Source organism: Medicago sativa, chromosome 2, assembly GCF_051527215.1.
Source record: "Medicago sativa cultivar Bolivia chromosome 2, Bolivia_mono, whole genome shotgun sequence".
Classification (NCBI taxonomy): Eukaryota; Viridiplantae; Streptophyta; class Magnoliopsida; order Fabales; family Fabaceae; genus Medicago; species Medicago sativa.
Genome location: NC_140750.1, coordinates 6,409,839 through 6,428,258, shown reverse-complemented (window position 1 = coordinate 6,428,258; position 18,420 = coordinate 6,409,839). Strand labels below are relative to the sequence as shown.

General features: G+C 33.5%; 1 protein-coding gene across 2 annotated transcripts; it reads left to right on the top strand.

The window, feature by feature from the left end:
• The first annotated feature begins 13,309 nt into the window (after positions 1-13,309).
• On the top strand, positions 13,310-17,792 carry ETT (Transcriptional factor B3 family protein / auxin-responsive factor AUX/IAA-like protein). 2 transcript variants are annotated; one of them, XM_085742314.1, is made up of 12 exons: positions 13,310-13,880; positions 14,176-14,232; positions 14,575-14,757; positions 15,011-15,095; positions 15,187-15,277; positions 15,357-15,521; positions 15,628-15,747; positions 15,829-15,904; positions 16,390-16,552; positions 16,647-17,145; positions 17,317-17,447; positions 17,545-17,792. In XM_085742314.1, exons 1-11 carry the CDS (start codon positions 13,560-13,562, stop codon positions 17,429-17,431), a joined length of 1,875 nt encoding a protein of 624 aa, XP_085598440.1. In that variant the 5' UTR covers positions 13,310-13,559; the 3' UTR covers positions 17,432-17,447; positions 17,545-17,792. The 2 variants fall into 2 exon arrangements, with proteins under 2 accessions (XP_085598440.1, XP_085598439.1); XM_085742313.1 differs by having other exon boundaries at positions 16,647-17,447.
• Positions 17,793-18,420: the final 628 nt, after the last annotated feature.

The following is an 18,420-nucleotide window of genomic DNA, read 5'->3' as shown; positions in this document are numbered from 1 at the left end:
AGCCAATGGTGATTTTGAATATTCAAATTTGATATGGATATATTTGAGTTGAGTTCTCCATTAAGATTAATTTTGTATTGTTTTGATATGGATATATTTGAGTTGAGTTCTCCATTAAAATTAATTTTGTATTGTTTTGTATGTGTAATTCCTGTGATAAAAAATTGAAAATATTTGATTAATTTTGTATGTATTCTTCATCATATTAATTAGTGTGTGAATTTTTCCTCTAAACTTTTTGACAAAATTTACTAGTTTTGTATTTAAAATTAGTTCAAATTTAAAGATAGAACTTGTAACTTTCATCTTCATATGTTAATTCTTGTCAAAAGGTAAAAAAATCTTATATGTTAATTTGCCTCAAAAATAAAAATATTCAAATGTTAATGATTTCACGCTCAAACTTAATTTCAACTCACATCCATATAAATGTTTTCAGATATTAATTATTTTGTCTTAAATTCCCTTTTAGTTTCAACTAATTAATCAAATATTATTTTAATTAAATTTATCGTGTCTGCGTGAACATAACTCAATTGATAGGGAATCACCTTATATATGCAGGGGCAAAATTTGAACTTCGAATTCCCTATTTATTTACCTTGAGGGTGGATTTCTAGCTGCAGGACTACTTAGAAAAAAAAATCGTAAATTTTGAGCTCTCTCATGGAATTTTTTTGAAGTTACAATATGTAGCTTTCAATTCACCAAAATTTTCAACGATGATTTCAGTGTTTTTCGATAACACACTTAATAATATTATAAGGGAAATGTTAACTAGTGTCATCCAGGGTACTAGTTAAGGATTTTAAATGATAACTTTTTTTAAAAGTTTATGTGATAAAGTGCATTGAAAATTGAAAACTTAGATATTTTTAAAGAATAATTGCTTAATTTAAAATGTTTAAACAGTGTCTCAGAGACACTCGTTAACAAGACCCTTATGGACCGGTCCAATATGCAAATTTCTCATTATCGCAACTCTCAAAGCCCACTTCACAAATGCTCAATCAAATAGAACTCTTCCTCAACCACGGATCATCTTTGATAGATAATGCCTCAATGACTAGTAGTGCCACTAAATCCAAGCATAGGTGGACGTCGTTTGTAATGGCCCCTTCATCACTCTCCAAATGCTAATCTTTGTCCCTATAAAAACCATAATCAATCATGCAAATTTCACAATTCTTTTCCCCTAAAACTTCTCACTCTTAACTCTCTTGCTAACCGAGTGTCAGAGTGTTTGAAAGCACCATCTAATATCTATCTAGACAAAATGTTGTTAAAACCCAGTCAATCATTTTTGACCACCTCAAATCAATGTGCAAGTAACCGTTTAGTTTGGCGGTGGGATACCAATTATCGTATCCCAAGAACAATTTGTCGTGATTTTATAGAAGCTGAAAATTATATCTACAATCTAATTTGCGTCACCACAAAAAAAAAAAATAAACCTACACTACTCCCTCCGTCGCATATTACTTGACCTAGTTGACTCTGTCACGTATGCCAATGCACAATTTTAAACTTAAATTTCTTTAATAATCTAGTAGAAAAAATTACGAAAATTTGATATTTTGAAAATATTAATCGAGACGAATCTAACATCTTATATGTTATATTTTGTTTTTATATATTAGTAGAAAAATAGAGTCAAAGCATGGTACATGAATAATGCAAATATTCTAAATAAGTTAAGTAATATGGGACGGAGGGAGTAAAAAGTTTTAGAAGGAGAGTTTAGTTGAAATGATACAAATTACTTCTAACTTAATCAAATTCTTGAATTTAAACTCGAGTTTGACCATGTAAAACTCTTGAATAATTTTATCATTTGTTTAGATCTAATAAAACTGAATTGATTAATGGGTCATGTTAACTTGTGACCTAAGAGCACATGTTAAAGAACCTAAAATGAGAAATTTTGCATTAAAAAACATGATAATTTAACTTACATATATTTCTATAATAAGTTCCTTAACATGTGCCCTTAAGGGCACAAGTTAACATTTGCCTTGATTAATCTCTATGATATTTGATTTACCTAAAAGATAAAACTATAAATACTACTCCAAATAGAGTCTCGCACCAAAAAGGTGGAGCAGTAGGAGGCAGAGGGTGCAGTGTCACGTAACACAGAAAAATCCATCCTTTTTGGGGTCTCTCTCTGTATTCCAGGTATCACGTTCCCATACATAGAGTGGGTGGGTCTTATCTTAAGATGCTTTTATTTAATTCACTTTCAAACAATCCTCACCGTCCGATTTCATAACCCACTTGACGGTAGCCGACACACCCTCTGATTGAGACAAAGACCGGTCTAGTTCCTTTTGGCAACTCTCCAACTAGGTCCCACCTATTCACAATTACCAAAACACCCTTCACCAACGGGCACACCCTTCACAACATGACACGTGGTTGTGATTAACCGTTGTTGGTCGTACGAAAACAACAACGTTGGGGCGCGTGCAGATAAGACGTAGTATGACATGACTAAAGTACGATGAATGAAAGTGTTAGAGAGAGAAAAAAGAGAGACAACACTCGCGTAAAAGTCGAGGGTTTCTGTCCTAAACTCTCTGTCCATTCTTATCATAACCACACTTTACAACGCGTGCAACATACGCTCTATTCAAGATTTCATGTCATGGTGTGCTCAATGGGACCTATACTTTGCATGTGGTGGGACCAGGTTCACGGTTGTGGAAGTATAGTGACCTTGTTTTGGCAAGATAAGAAAATGAAAGAGTTTATGGAAGATGCATATTATAGTGAGAGTGGTTAATGATAGATATATAGGTATAGGATGTATAGGGAGAAATTATATAAAGTGTGGGGTTTGGTTGGGTGATGTATTGTAAAATCATGCAGCTTGCAGCCTTTGAATTCAATTGAGTTGAATTGATTGTGGGGGCAAGTGGTGAAGGGGAAGGTGTTTGTATTTGGAACATGTATGTGTCTTTGGTTAAAGGTTTGGCTGAAAGTGGTGTTATGATTTAGGGCAATTTGGCATGCACATATGCTTTTCCTGTGATTGTCACATGCCTGGGAATCTAATTCATAAAAACTAGATATTCTATTTTCATGCCTACACTTTAAATCATTGTATTTCTAATAAATATAATGTAATGTAATTATAGTAAAATAACTTATGATTGTATGGATTCCTAAAAAAAAACTTATGATTGTATGGTATGGATTTGAATGTATGAAACTCAATTTGAAAAAAGTGGTTTTCTAACAATATCTATACTCTTTTCGTCAAAAAAAAAAAAAAACAATATATATACTTAGGGGTGGAAAAAGAATCTGTGCCCGCGGGTATCCGCGGATAAAATCCGTCATGAGCACGGAGCGGGTAGCTAAACGAGTACCCGCGGGTATATTAAACGGGTATTTAACTATCCGTTACTTTATGGACACGGACACGGATTTGATGATACCCGTGTCTGCGGGTATCCGTACCCGTTAATAAATTACGTAAATTACTAGAATATATATGAGTGTGGTTTCAAGAGCATCAAAAATTTCTCTTCATCTCTTTTCTTTTCTTCTTCTCCTTAGAATGATTACTTGTTTATGATTTTAGAATCCAGGGCTTTCTAATTTTAGAGGAATAAACTAATTTTAGGGTTTTCTAATTGTTTTATGGATTTGAATTGATTTAATCTTTTTTGGTATGATGAATTTGCTTGGGATTATGTAAAAATCCTTATTTTTGTTGGATTATGGTATGGGTTATAAAATTTGAATGGAATATGTTATGTATGGATCTTTAAAAGTTGAATGTAGGTGATTAAAAGTTGAATTCATCTTTGTACAAAAAAAAATCAAAAATTCATGGGTACCCGCGGATATCCGTGGGTATCTAAATACCTGTGGATTACCCGTATAGAGATACCCGCACGGGTATGGGGACGGGTACGAGTGCCATATTTATCCAACGGGGCGGGGACGGATATCATACTACCCGTATCCACGGATACCCATTTTGACATCCCTATCTATACTCAATACCAAAAACAAATATATCTAATATATATACAATGTTTTTAATTCTTAATAGTTGCATCATTAACAGATGGACAATTTTTCAAAGAGATAAAACAAGGGAATCATGGGTAAAAAGTTTGAATTCAAATTGGTTTGGTGCTTCTTACGGAGCAATATAATTTGGTTTAACACCGGGTAGTCGATTATATTGGATCAATGTTGATATTGATTTATGGCTAAAATATGGTATTGGTCCCTGCAAAATGGGTCAGTTTTGGTTTTAGTCCCTGCAAATTTCTTTTATAATTTTTGGTCCCTGCAAAAATAGGCATGTTTTGGTTTTAGTCCCTGCAAATTTATTTTATAGTTTTTGGTCCCTGCAAAAATAGGCCAGTTTTGGTTTTAGTCCCTGCAATTTTTTTTTTATAGTTTTTGGTCCCTGCAAAAATTTTGTTTTTGGAAATAGTCCCTGACCCCAATTATGTGATGATTTGTCACTTTTGTGCATATGTGACATATGTGTTTACTTAATAAAAAGAGTATTATTTTTTATAATTTATATAACAATAATTATTATTTAATTAAAAAATAATAATAAAACAGATACAATAATTATTTTTTTATTTATAAAAGTGACAAATCATCACATAACTGGGGTCAAGGACTATTTCCAAAAACAAAATTTTTTGCAGGGACCAAAAACTATAAAAAAAAAATTGTAGGGACTAAAACCAAAACTGACCTATTTTTGCAGGGACCAAAAACTATAAAAAAAAATTGCAGGGACTAAAACCAAAACTGGCCTATTTTGCAGGGACTAATACCATATTTTAACCTTGATTTATTTGATCATATAACTTACACACTCGTCTCATAAATGCAACTCTTATCATAAAAAATAATGACTCCATTTGATATCTTAAGACGTATGTTTGATTGCAGTGGCGGAGCCAAGCAAAAAAATTTGGGATGGCCGCTATCAAATAAACTAAAATATATAAGTCATATTATTTTGAAACGGCGAATTTATTTATTTATTTTTTAAAAAGAAAAGAAGATTTTATTAATCAAAGTCTCACCACAAAGCATATGGCATACTTTGAGTGAGGCAAAAGATACAAATAATGATAGGCAGAACAACACCTCTAACAAAAAATATACAAACTCAAGAGACTCCTAAAGATAGGTACAAAATGAAGAATAAGCCAACACAAAGCAACCAACAAGCTCCTGCTAAAAATCAATATGCCCACCTATGCCAATTATGGCTAAGATTCTGTCAGAAAGAAACTCCAAAGCTTTAAAAAGATCCAGACTAAAGAAGGTATAATCAAAGATCAAGAGTCTCCAAAACACAAGATATCATGTACTAGATAAGAGCCTACACAAAGTTCTTGCACACACAGCAAAGCCCGCAACAAAAAGAAACCACCCCTCTCAAGACAACTCCAACAAAAGACTAGATGATCAATTTATCCGATCTTGCAAAAAGCAAAGCAAAGCAAATACAAGCTCCCATAAGAGCAAACCTGAACCAGAATTAGCAAACAAAACAGCCAGCGACAATGAAAACGCCTTGAAGCTAGAAAGAAAATTATAAAACTCTCCTGAACTGCAATGAAATGTTGAACAAACACTTCTGATACAAGAATCTGATTCCATTTGACATAAAGAAACATCTGCTGAGAGATTGGACTGGTGCCAATTTAATAATACACTCCACCTATAGCAGGTACCTAGCAGTCGCAACAATAGCATAACAGTCCCAAAAAACTACTGTCATCTCCCAATTTTCATAGCTCTTATCTAATAACTTATGGCACTCCCTCGGATTCCATCAACGTAACCTAACTACCTAACAAAGCTTTTGATTAAAAGATGTATATATCAACATTCTACAGGTCTATATGGAAAGTTATCTTAATTGTTTCATTCAAATATATTATGACCATTTCTTTTGTATTACTCAGAGCAAACAGTTCAAAACCATTATAAATCAATATCACAATTAAGAAGCAAAATAGATTTGAATCAACTCTACAGTTTGTGATTTACTTTTTCATTTTCCCCTTTTGTTTTGATCAGGGCTATAGGAAAATTGAAATTGAAAACCAAATTAGAAACCAAGTTCATCAACAAACAATAGGAAATCCAAGCAGTATCATTACCAAACAAAAACATTTTACACTTACTTAGTTAGGGTTTGTGAGAGAGATGGAGAGAAATGAAGAAGAATCATAGATCGATGCAGAAAGAAGAGAATAATATGAGTGAGATGAGTGTGGCTTCGAGTTTGATGGAGAGTTAGAGAAGGAGACGGTCGCGGCGTGGCGGACGGTCGAAGATGGATGGAGGTAGCACTGCAATCACCAGAGGGAGAACATGTTATCGCGTTTCAGAAAACAAAACTAGGAATGGCATGTTTGTAATTTTCAAATAATGTCGAGGGTATAATAGTAATTTCTAAAAAATAATGGGTAGGCCATGGCCATCCCCAGTCCTCACGTGGCTCCGCCACTGTTTGATCGTATAATATCTCCTTTTCGCATTTTGTATATGCGAGTGTGACGGCCTTAAAAAATTGGGGGCACATCAAACATGTGTCTCAACATCCATAGATGCACGCGATACCATAAATGGAGATTATTGCTCTAAGCACATCGCATCTAACATGAGTACATCACATTCTTGCAACATTGAGTGTATACCTTATGTCACATATAAGTGACAAAAGGAGCATATAGACATAGGCATAACCATATAATAAAACAACAATAGTAATGAGAAATGATATTTTAACAACCACTTTTTGACAACTTTTTGACAACTTTCTCTCTCATACTCACATGATGTTGTTATCCTCTCTCTTCCTTTTTCTCTCTCCATTGTTTTTGACCAATAAGAAGTGAGAAAAACAAGGTTGTCAACAAAGTTGTCATCAAATGGATGTCAAAATATCATTACTCAATAGTAATATGTATAGAAATAATTTATTTTGTTTTTAGCAAATAATGTGCTTATAAAAGTAGCTAGGTATGAATGCAAATGATTAAATATTACACTGCAATTGTTTATATTATCTGTATAATTAAACCTAGTGATACTTTACGTCACGTTAGAGAAACCAGCTGCAACATGAATGGAACATGGCTATAGAGATACTTTTGTCACATTTTTTTTTTTTTTTTATAACACTTTTGTCACATTTCAAACCTATTACTCCCTCCGTCCCAATTTATTTGACCCCTTGGCTCATTTCACACATATTAAGAAAAATGTTTAAATAAAGGGGAAAGTGGAATATATTGTATTGGGAATGATAAAAGTAGTATTATTTAGTGTTATATTGTATTGGGAATGATGAAAGTTGTATTGAAAATTGAAATTGGTCAGTTATTTTGGGACACTTTTTTTTAGAAAATGGGTCAGTTATTCCGGGACGGAGGGAGTACTATCATAGACATTTTTGAACATAGAACACAAATACTAATAGTAAGCACACGCTACGCTCTAATAGAAGGTGCGTGGAGTAAAAGGGTTTTGGACTTTCCAGATTAGGATAAAAGCAAGATGCAGCGGTTTAACCGGTTATGCAGTGAATGGTACCCCGTTATGTCCGGGTTATTCAACTAAGGGTAGGGTAGGGCCCACAGTTCACAACCACATAGTTGGAGGGTAGTAAGAAGTAGGGTACTATACTTCACTGACTGAGCCCTAGACCTGGCTGGCTCTATTATACTGTTGTTTCTGAGGCTGGGTTTTGGGCTCTTCGCTATTGATGGTTTCTGATAAAGACCTTACTCTTTTCAGTGGGTCTTTATACTATTGTCGATCTATATAGATACACTCAATTTACATATATACCCTTTTCTTCTTTCTAATCTAAAGAGAAGATAGGATTAATCTTTTTTGTGTTGATGAAATTGCCGGTTGCAAAGTATGCAAGCATGGCTCCCAAACTGCTTGCTGGCTTTACTGTCATGCTTCTTTTGGTTCATTGATGTGGCTTTATTTATGATTTCTGCCAAAGTTATTTACTATACTCTCAATTTGACAACTTACTAACAGTAGTATTTATTTATTCTCTCAAAAAAAACAGTAGTATTTATTTAGTCATTCAATATATTGTCCGTCAATTCGATACTACAAATATGACACCATGTTACCTCCTCTCAAAAAAAAAAAAAAAAAAAAAGACAGATGTTACCAATATATACTCCCTTTGTTCATTATTAATATCACTATTTACAAATAAAAAAAATTGTTCTAATTTATAAGAATTATTTTCAAAGTTCAATGCACAGAAGCCATTGAGCTGTTAAAAAAAAAAAAACTATTGATTTGTCAATCACACCTTAACTATTCGGTCACATTTATAAACAAAAAAAATGATTTTTTTAGATATATTGAATAATTAATGTATCTGGCCATATTTATGGGCTAAATACATAAATTATTGAATGTACCTAAAAAGTTGGTTTTTGCTTATAAATGTGACCGGATGGAGTAAATAATAAAAAACAGTTAAGTAAAGGGAAATATGCTAGTATGTGTTATAAATGTACATGTTAACGAATTAAAGGTGAAAAATTTGTTTTTAAAAATTATTTTTTCTCAACAATAAATATTTGTTATTTATAAATGGGTCATACTAACTTTACATGCTAAGTCAAAAAGATTTTAAACATATGTATTTACTTGCTAACTTCTTAAAGATCTTTAACATATGATTTAAACATGTGTTTTAAGGAGCACATGTTAGCATAACCTATAAATAAAATATAAATAATATTATCAAAAGTAATATATATGAGTTGTTTACCTGTAAAAAATTATAAAACGACATTTAAAAAGAATGAATGTAGTATATGACTTCAATACAATCAATATTGATATGGTGTAAACCAAATTGATGTATATTCAATCAACGTAGTGTATACAATTGGTTTTTCCTATGCGACAAAGTTATTTCATTCACAACCGAGGATGGTTCTCCCTAATTGATCTGGTGTAAACTAAATCGATGTGTACTTAATCAATGTAGTGCATACAAGAAGCTTTTTGACATGTGAGAACTATTATCATTTACGGTGGAGCAAGTTCCATATGAGATTACAAAGTAGACTTGATTAGAGTACAAAGCTCTTTGTGCAGTAAGTAGCACATAAGTCTTTTGTTCTGACTCAGACAGTGAGGATTATGGATTATCGAGTTGCCATGTATTGAATCGATACCAAGTGCAGAACAAGTATAAAACACCTTACAAATACGAGGCCCTTACAAGAAATATCTACCATATATGGTCCACTTGAGTCGAACTTTAGATTTGTCTAGTTAAGGATATACTATAAGCTTAATTAAATGATTATATGTGAAGGTCAAGATCAGGTCTCATAATAATTGGACAAGGTAGATGGACATTATGTTATCACTTCCCTCTCTCCCTCTCTCTTTCTCTTACCTTTTGCATTTATTTTTTTAAGTTCAAGTCTTTTCCACTTTTATTTAGCCTTTTTTATTCATACAGTCATTTTATTCCATTTATTTAAAATAAGAAATAATTTTAAGGCAGTAGCGATTAATTAAGAAAATATTTGAACATATGTCAATCGAGTAGGTAATATATGGACAAAACCTCTAAAAAAAGATAAACAAATAATAGTCATACGTATGACCATTAAGATTTCATGCATATCATTATGGATTAATTAAGTGGTATCTTTCTTACGTTATTTAAATATGGGTCATGTTAATCGGTACCTCGGAGACACTAGTTAAGGAATCCAAAAAAGAAAAATTTAAATTAAAAGTAACACTTTTTTGACTTTTGAAAAATTGATTACGTAACTTCAAATACAAAAGATACTATATTTGCTTCCTTAACCGGTGTCTCCGGAACACTATAAAACGATGTCGATATAAAATAAGACAAGAAATAATAAATAAATTTCTTCGAAGTAGGGACTAGGGAGGCACAAGGGAAGGTGTGAGTATGGACAACAATGATCAAACTAACGTGTCGTGAATTAATTTAAAGCAGCGAATAACTCCAAATTTACAAAAAGAGTGGCCTAAAATATTAAACACTTTTTTTATGATCTAAGGCTAGAAAGAGGGGTAGTATTTTGGTGCCATTAATGGCACTGTACCATTAAATTTAGGTCATACAAACACATTGTCATTGCATCTGGGCCACACAACACATCTATCTTAGTGCCATTAATGACCCAGATTTAATGGTACGGTGCCATTAATGGCACCAAAGTGCTGCCCTAGAAAGAGATAGAGCTACTCATTCATTTACCAGTTTTATAAATGGTTAGTATAAGCTAGAGTGATCTGGTTTTGTCATTACTTTTTGTCTAAGTAAAGAGCTAATAATGATGATAGGACCCTAATGGTAAAGTCAAAACTTGAGTAGGCAACGAATTAGCCGTTTATAAATTGAAAGGATAAATGTTTAAAAACATTATGCAACTTTCCATATCAAAACCCAATTGTTTTTGACTTGTCATTGTTACTTTGGTTAATTGTCAACATTAACAACCACCAAAACCTTCCAAATATGAAGGGTAAATAAGGGTACCTCCGTGACTCAGAATCAACAGAAAACAAGATAGTATAGTATGTATGATACGCCAATGTCAACTACTATCAATCAAAATAGATACAGATATCACTTCCTAAATTTGTGATACCAACAAAGTAAAGAATATAGATATTTTGACTAAATTATAAGTTTCAACTAGATTCTTGTCTCTTTTTTGGATAAAAAATAAAAAATCATTTATCATTCTAAACCATAACAATATCGAACATTTAGGGTGTGTTTGGTTTGGAAAAGAAAGTGTGAGGAAAGATAGTAAAAGGAAAGATTCTTGAAGGAATGAAAGTGAGTAGAAAGTGAGTGGAAAGTGAGAAGATTGTATGGTTGTTTGGTACAAGTATAAGTGAAATGAAAGTGAAAGGAAAGAAAGATATATAATTTAGCAAATGACATAAATACCCTTGTATAAAAATAAGATATTCATGTGTATGTATAGTATTTTTAAAATTGAAAATAGAATATAATTAAACCATTTCTTTTTTGAAGGAAGAATATTATTAAACCATTTATTTATCAATTGTACTTAACTGATTTATTTCTTTATCAAGAGCTGCTACTTGCGCCATAATATACTAATATTCATAAAATGTTGAGAAACAATTTTTTATTGGGATATGAACAAGGGTGTAAAAGTCTTTTCCTCAAATGAAGACCCTTCTCTCTACTTTCCGTGCTTTAGTGGGAGGAAAGGTTTCCATGAGTGGGTCCCACAAATTGTTTCTTTCCTTAGTTACTGTTCCTTTAAACCAAACTGTGGAAAGGCATTGTGTCCACAACCTTTCTTTCCCTAGCCTTTCTTCCTTTAACCTATCCATGGATCCAAACACACCCTTACTTAGGATTTTGACCTTTTCAACAATTTAGTTTCTCCTTATATCTTTAATTTATGATTTTGGTGCAATTCTTGTCCATTAAAATGTCAACAAAAATTCTTTCATTTATTGAATATTAGCAAAAATCACGTTCGAGTTCAGAAATAAGACCAAAGTGTCATCTGAATTCTAAAATAATAAATACTACGTATATGAAAAATTATATTTTAAAAGAAGACTTAAATAATGCTATTTGTGTTTTAAACGGAAGATCAATAAAGATATAATATTGTCGTCATTTAGAAAGATAAAAAATCATTTTTATTTAAAAATAAATAAATGATTTGTTTCAAACTTTAATGTAAGGTATTCCCATGTAGTTTTGATTACTTTGCTTATCATTTTAGTGCATGAGATGTTAAACGAATGTGTGTATATTTGGTTTCACGGCAGATTTGGAAGAATTATACTTGACATCTTGTTCTACAAAAACTAATGAATGTAACATATCATTATGTTGTGTTTGGTTTCACGTTAACTTTGGTAAATATACATTTAAGGTCATATCTATTGTGAATTTAAAGAAGCTAGGAATTCTAGCTTTTGATCGACTCACGTTTGCATTAATCTCCATTGTGGAAACAAAACCACACACATAGATTTATGTATAGGTTCGTTTTCTACCTTCAAAAACTCAGGACAATTTTATCTTAGGACGCGATAAAACAAAATCAAACATGGATTAAAACATGCTATAATCTATACAAATACATGATCTACCAAAATTGCCATGATTTCGACAACCTAACATAAATCTATCAATCATACACTTAACCTATGTACCCAAAAAAGTGTACTACTAAATTGGATGGATGGAGAATCGCATCACCAATACATAATGAATGTCATCATCATGGTCAAACAAACAAAATCTCCATAGTGGTAAAAACAGAAGATGATGACCTAAATCAAAGTTGTCATGAAAACATTTGTTTGTAGAAAAAGAAAACCAACTAAGAAGGGAAAAGGAAGGATAGGTGTGATATTTGATGAAGTAGAAGGGGACAGAATAGACATCCCCCCGGAAATACAGGGATAACCGTACAGTCTTAAAATACCCTTTATTCAGTTTGTGTTATTTTTTTATTGGTTTTTAACCAACATATAACTTTCACTACCACTACTACAGTCTTTTGTTCTTGTAGCTTGTTCTGTCTTTCTCTCTCCTCTCTCTGCCACACACATCACACCCAACAGTCTCAGCATTGTTACAGCAACTGCACCACTGCTTCATCTGTTCCTGCAAAAGGGGCCCCAAAAAATTTAAAAAGAAAAAGGGTAATAGTAGTAAATAGAGAAAAATAGGATAAAAATCCAATTTTTATATAAATTACAAAGAAAGTTTAGTTTCATGATATCCCAAAATACCCATTTCACTAGCCCAATTTTTCATTTGATATCTGATTTAAAGACCGATTAATCAGAATAATCAATCTCATTATTTGTTATTAGAGACACAACTAAACACACATGAATTGACATAAGAAAGTTTCGACCTGAGATTTTTAAGAAAAACTTACTCAAATTTATATCACTAGACCAATTCATATGGGATATTTCAATAGGCAATTACTACCTCCGTCCCGGTTTAATTGACCTACTTTGGTTTTTCACACAGATTAAGAAAAGTGTATAAATAAAGGGGAAAGTGAAATATATTGTATTGGGAATGATAAAAGTAGTATTATTTAGTGTTATATTGTATTGGAAATGATGAAAGTTGTATTGAAAATTGAAATGAGTCAGTTATTTTGGGACACTTTTTTTTAGAAAATGGGTCAGTTATTCCGGGACGGAGGGAGTATAAAAGTAATAAAGAAAAAAAAACCCAAAAAAGAAACAAAAGGGAATTCAGCTGAGAGAGTGATAGCTCAGTGGAAGAGAGAGAAAGTGAAGGAGAGAGAGAGAGAGAGAAAGTCTCTTTCTTTTTAGCAATGCCAAAGTTACTCAACAAAACCTCACAAACTGTGAAAAAATGCAGTCATGAAATCACTCTTTGAAAAAAAAATCTTCACAAAAACAACTATAGAACTTCTTCATAGTTCATACCCACTTGTTAACATTGCTAAAAAAAGAAACTTTTTCACATGGGGTTAATCGATCTCAACACTACAGAGGATGATGAAACACCATATTCAGCTATTTCTTCTTCATCTTCTTCTTCTCACTCTGGTATAAGCACTTCTGCTTCAGCAGCTATGGTTGTTCCTCCACCTCTTCCTCCTCAAGGTTCTGTTTGTTTGGAGCTTTGGCATGCTTGTGCTGGTCCTTTGATCTCTTTACCAAAGAAAGGAAGCATTGTTGTTTATGTTCCACAAGGACACTTTGAACAAGCTCATGATTTTCCTGTTTCTGCTTGTAATATTCCACCTCATGTTTTCTGTCGTGTTCTTGATGTTAAGCTTCATGTAAGTGATTTTCTTTGATTCAATTTTTTATTTTTTTGCTTTTGGGGTTTAGGTTTTTGTGCTTTTGTTTGGTCTTGTAGTTGGGAAAATTGATTATGAGAAAAGGGTTTATTGATTTCTTTCCAAGTTTAATACTTTTTGTTTTCCTCCTTTTTTGTTTGAATGAACCATAATGTGCTTTTGATTGGTGGAGAGAATACCCTTTTCCTAGTTTATTGTTCTTTTGGAGAGACATGTATTGAGGGAACTTTGGATTTTGGATTTTTCTTGAAATGCTTGTGCTTTTACTGTGTAGGCTGAGGAAGGAAGTGATGAAGTGTATTGTCAAGTCTTGTTGGTTCCTGAAAATCAGGTGAGGCTTATCTAATGATATTATCTTGTTTTAGTTCATTTTAGGCTTGGATGAAATTGTGAAAAAGGAAAATTGTCTCAATTTCTATGTTAGATATCGTGGTCAAGTAAATTTTTAGAGCAACAGGCTAATTGTATTGGATTTTGTTTAATGTAGCAGTGTGTAGAGTCAAAAGAATATATGTAGTTATACATGATTTTGTTTTCTGTCTATGTCCATATGCATGTTATTTGCAGGAGAAAAATATGTGCATCAAAATATTCTCTTATTGCATCATTATTGAGTTGTGTTTTTCAACAGATTCTAAGTTTGCTTTTGCTTGAATGTGATGTTTTATTATAGCAAGTGGAGCAAAATGTTCGGGAAGGGGTAATTGATGCTGATGCGGAAGAGGAGGATACTGAAGCTATTGTGAAGTCAACAACACCCCATATGTTCTGCAAGACTCTCACAGCTTCTGACACTAGCACTCATGGAGGATTCTCAGTGCCTCGTCGAGCTGCTGAAGACTGCTTTCCTCCCCTGGTAATTTTCACATATGATGCATTAGTTTTTTTTGGTCTAAATAACCTTGCTCTAGTTTTTCATTGACTATTTTAGTTGATTCATCCTTTTTTGCTATGTTGCACTTGAGTATAATCTTATAAATGTTTTAAAACGTGGGGACCTTACCCGAGTTCAAATTGTGCTTTCTGTCTTGGTTTCAAATTTCTTGAAGTATAATCAGTTATTCCTTTGGTAGCATTATGAATTTGAATCCACTATTATATTACTTTAGGATTACAGCCAGCAGAGGCCTTCACAAGAGCTTGTAGCAAAGGATCTGCATGGCTCGGAGTGGAGGTTCCGGCATATATACAGGGGTATGTCACTTATATCACTTTACATTATAGTACATTGCCAGTTGAGTCATTGAACGCTTAGGGGTTTGATTTCCTGTGTTCGTTGGAGCAGGACAGCCAAGGAGGCATTTGCTCACAACTGGGTGGAGTGCATTTGTTAATAAGAAGAAGCTTGTGTCTGGTGATGCTGTGTTGTTTCTTAGGTATCATGACCTGAATTCTATCTATTATTATGAATTAGTGTTTCTAACCATGACTAAGATTTTATTATTGATATATTAGGGGTGAGGATGGAGAACTGAGACTAGGGATTCGTAGGGCGGTGCAGTTGAAAAGTTCTGGTTCCTTTGGAGGGTCCTCTGGTATGCAATTGGATCCTGGCTCTCTCATGGATGTTGTGAATGCTTTATCTAAAAGATCTGCATTTAGTGTTTGCTATAATCCAAGGTATTTTTAATTTTAATATCACTGCTTTAGACCCTTCTTTCCTTTTCGTTGTTGCTCGCTGTGGTGTGTGATATATGTCTTATTATATTTCACCTTTTCTTTTTAGGGTCAGTTCTTCGGAATTCATCATACCTGTCAACAAGTTCTTGAAGAGCCTTGATTGTTCTTATTCTGCTGGAATGAGGTTCAGGATGCGTTTTGAAACTGAAGATGCTGCAGAGCGAAGGTTTGTTGATTGTCATACGTGTTCTTGTTACGTACAAATGACCTATCCATAACTGATATACGTGTAATTCTAATGAGGCAGGTTCACTGGATTAATTGCTGGAATAAGTGATGTGGATCCTGTTAGATGGCCAGGATCAAAATGGAAATGCCTATTGGTATGGAGCTGTGGTCTTTCTAAATTTAATGTGTATTTGTTTAACTTAATGAAATTGTATTAGGAGATTTCTGTCTTAAAGCATAGAAGAGCTTCCGTAGATGTGTTCCATATATTATTTAAATTTAAATAAGCTAGCTAAATATGAGGATATTACCCCCTGCCCTCTAATGTGCTGCTGCCCCATCACTGTAGTGATTTATATTTCGTTGTATGTAGAATTTCATGAACATGATTGATGAATGCTATTTTTGACACAAATATGAACATATAGACGGAGTTTATACTTTTTTGTTCTTGCTTAGCTTTGGACATGAAGTAATTGAAACCCTAACACATATTATAGGTGTTTCAGCCATAGTTAACTGGTCTTTCAAAACTAATTAATGGCTATGGAGGATCATTTCTACTGTTGTACAAGCTGATAGTGACATATATCTATATTATTATAGCTTGTGATCTATATGTTCTTTCTCATCCTTACAGGTAAGGTGGGATGATATAGAGGCATCAAGGCATAATAATAGGGTTTCCCCATGGGAAATCGAGCCATCTGGTTCTGCTTCCAATTCCAGTAACCTGATGGCAGCTAGTTTGAAGAGGACCAGGATTGGATTTACTTCATCAAAGCTAGAATTTCCAGTTCCAAGTAATTTTCTAAGATCTTTTTCAAATTTAATTTATATGATCCATCTTACCTCGTCCTCATGCGACAACATTGACACAATTCGTTTGTTTGACAGATGGGATTGGAGCGTCAGACTTTGGGGAATCATTAAGATTCCGAAAGGTCTTGCAAGGTCAAGAAATTATGGGCATGAATACTCCCTATGACAGTATTAATGCTCAAAGTCCCCGGTTATATGAGCTAGGGAGGTGCTATCCCGGTTCAAACTGTTCCGGGATTGCTGCAACAGGAAATATCAGAATGCAGCCGGCGGCTTCTGATTTTCCCTGTAACGGCATAGGCTTTGGTGAATCTTTCAGATTCCAAAAGGTCTTGCAAGGTCAAGAAATTCTTCCGTGCCCACCCTACGGACGAGCCTCGTTTGACGAGGCCCGTGGAAGTGGTTGTGTTGGACGTTATGATGGTTATCCAATGCTCGGGTCCAGAAATGGATGGCCTGCACAGATGCATGACGCTGCTTCACATTTGCATGCATCTGTTACATCTGGACAAGTTTCGTCTCCATCATCTGTGTTAATGTTCCAGCAGGCTGTTAATCCAGTTTCAAACTCTCGGTATGATAATATTAATCTCAATCAGGGTTCATACATATCTGAAGCTAAAAGTGGAATGTTTGCGCCTTCCCACAAGCCTATTTTATCTAGTGGACTAGCTCTGGAAGGCACAACTTCTTTTGGTGTGCATGATTTTCATAATAATAATAATAATTTGTTGGATGGTTCAAGGTCTCGTGATTCAGTGTTAGCGATGAGAGACAATCAAGATATGGTTTCTTGTAAAACTGGCTGCAGACTCTTCGGGTTTTCATTAACCGATGACACACACATTGGCGGAGGTTGAAAGTAACCGTACCAAAGTAAGCTATATTTGATCCTTCCTACGTCATGCACCATTTTTGTTATTGCTTCACAGTTCACTCTAAATTTAGATAGAAATCACCACTTTGTTTGCAGGGTGTATTGCAGTATTGATCCGAGAAGAACAATGTGTGCTGGTTATGTGCTTTTGTTGTATTAATAACTTCGGATTTCAGGAAACAGAGAAATTGTTATTCTATTTGTGTAATTTGTATTTTAAAGTGGCAATGACCTACTTAGAGTGCTTGTGTATTAAATTTATATGTGTACTCTTTTGTGTTCCACACAGATGCATTGTATTGATTAAAACTATTATGGTAGTTCTGTGCATGTTTATGTATCCACTTTTAGGTCCATATAGCTAAAAATTTGAAACTTGTTACATTTTTGATACAATCACATGGCAATTTAGATGAAAATGGAGTATAGTATTTCTGGTCCAAAATAGTGAAGTAACCCAACATTTTATTGTTGTCTCTAGTATCGTGTAACTGTAAACTGAATAGTGTACGATTTAAATTGTGTGAATGACTTTCGGTTAGGAGGTGGCTGGGACCATATAAATGTGAGGCCTAACATTTATGAGATTGTGTTGAGTAATAATTGAAGTGTCTTTTAGAATTTTTGGTTAAAATTGGATAGTGTATATGAGCATCTGTTTTGACTCAATTGTTTTGAATGAATTTTTAGACAAAGAAACTCTGAGAAGCTTACATCATTAACCAGACCAGCCCACTATTCACACAACTCAATGATGGGCATGTGCCAAATATCAAACGGAACTGTTGTATGATAGCAACAAGTACATATCCTTTCAATTTTTCAAAATATATTGATGTTTCATTCACTATAGTTTTGAGTGAATAAACACTCTTTATGTTAACCATTGTTCAGTTAGGGGTATGTGAAGTTTGGTGAACTACAGAATTGTTCCATCTATGAATCAAATTCAGGTTCTCTTAATGATTCGAT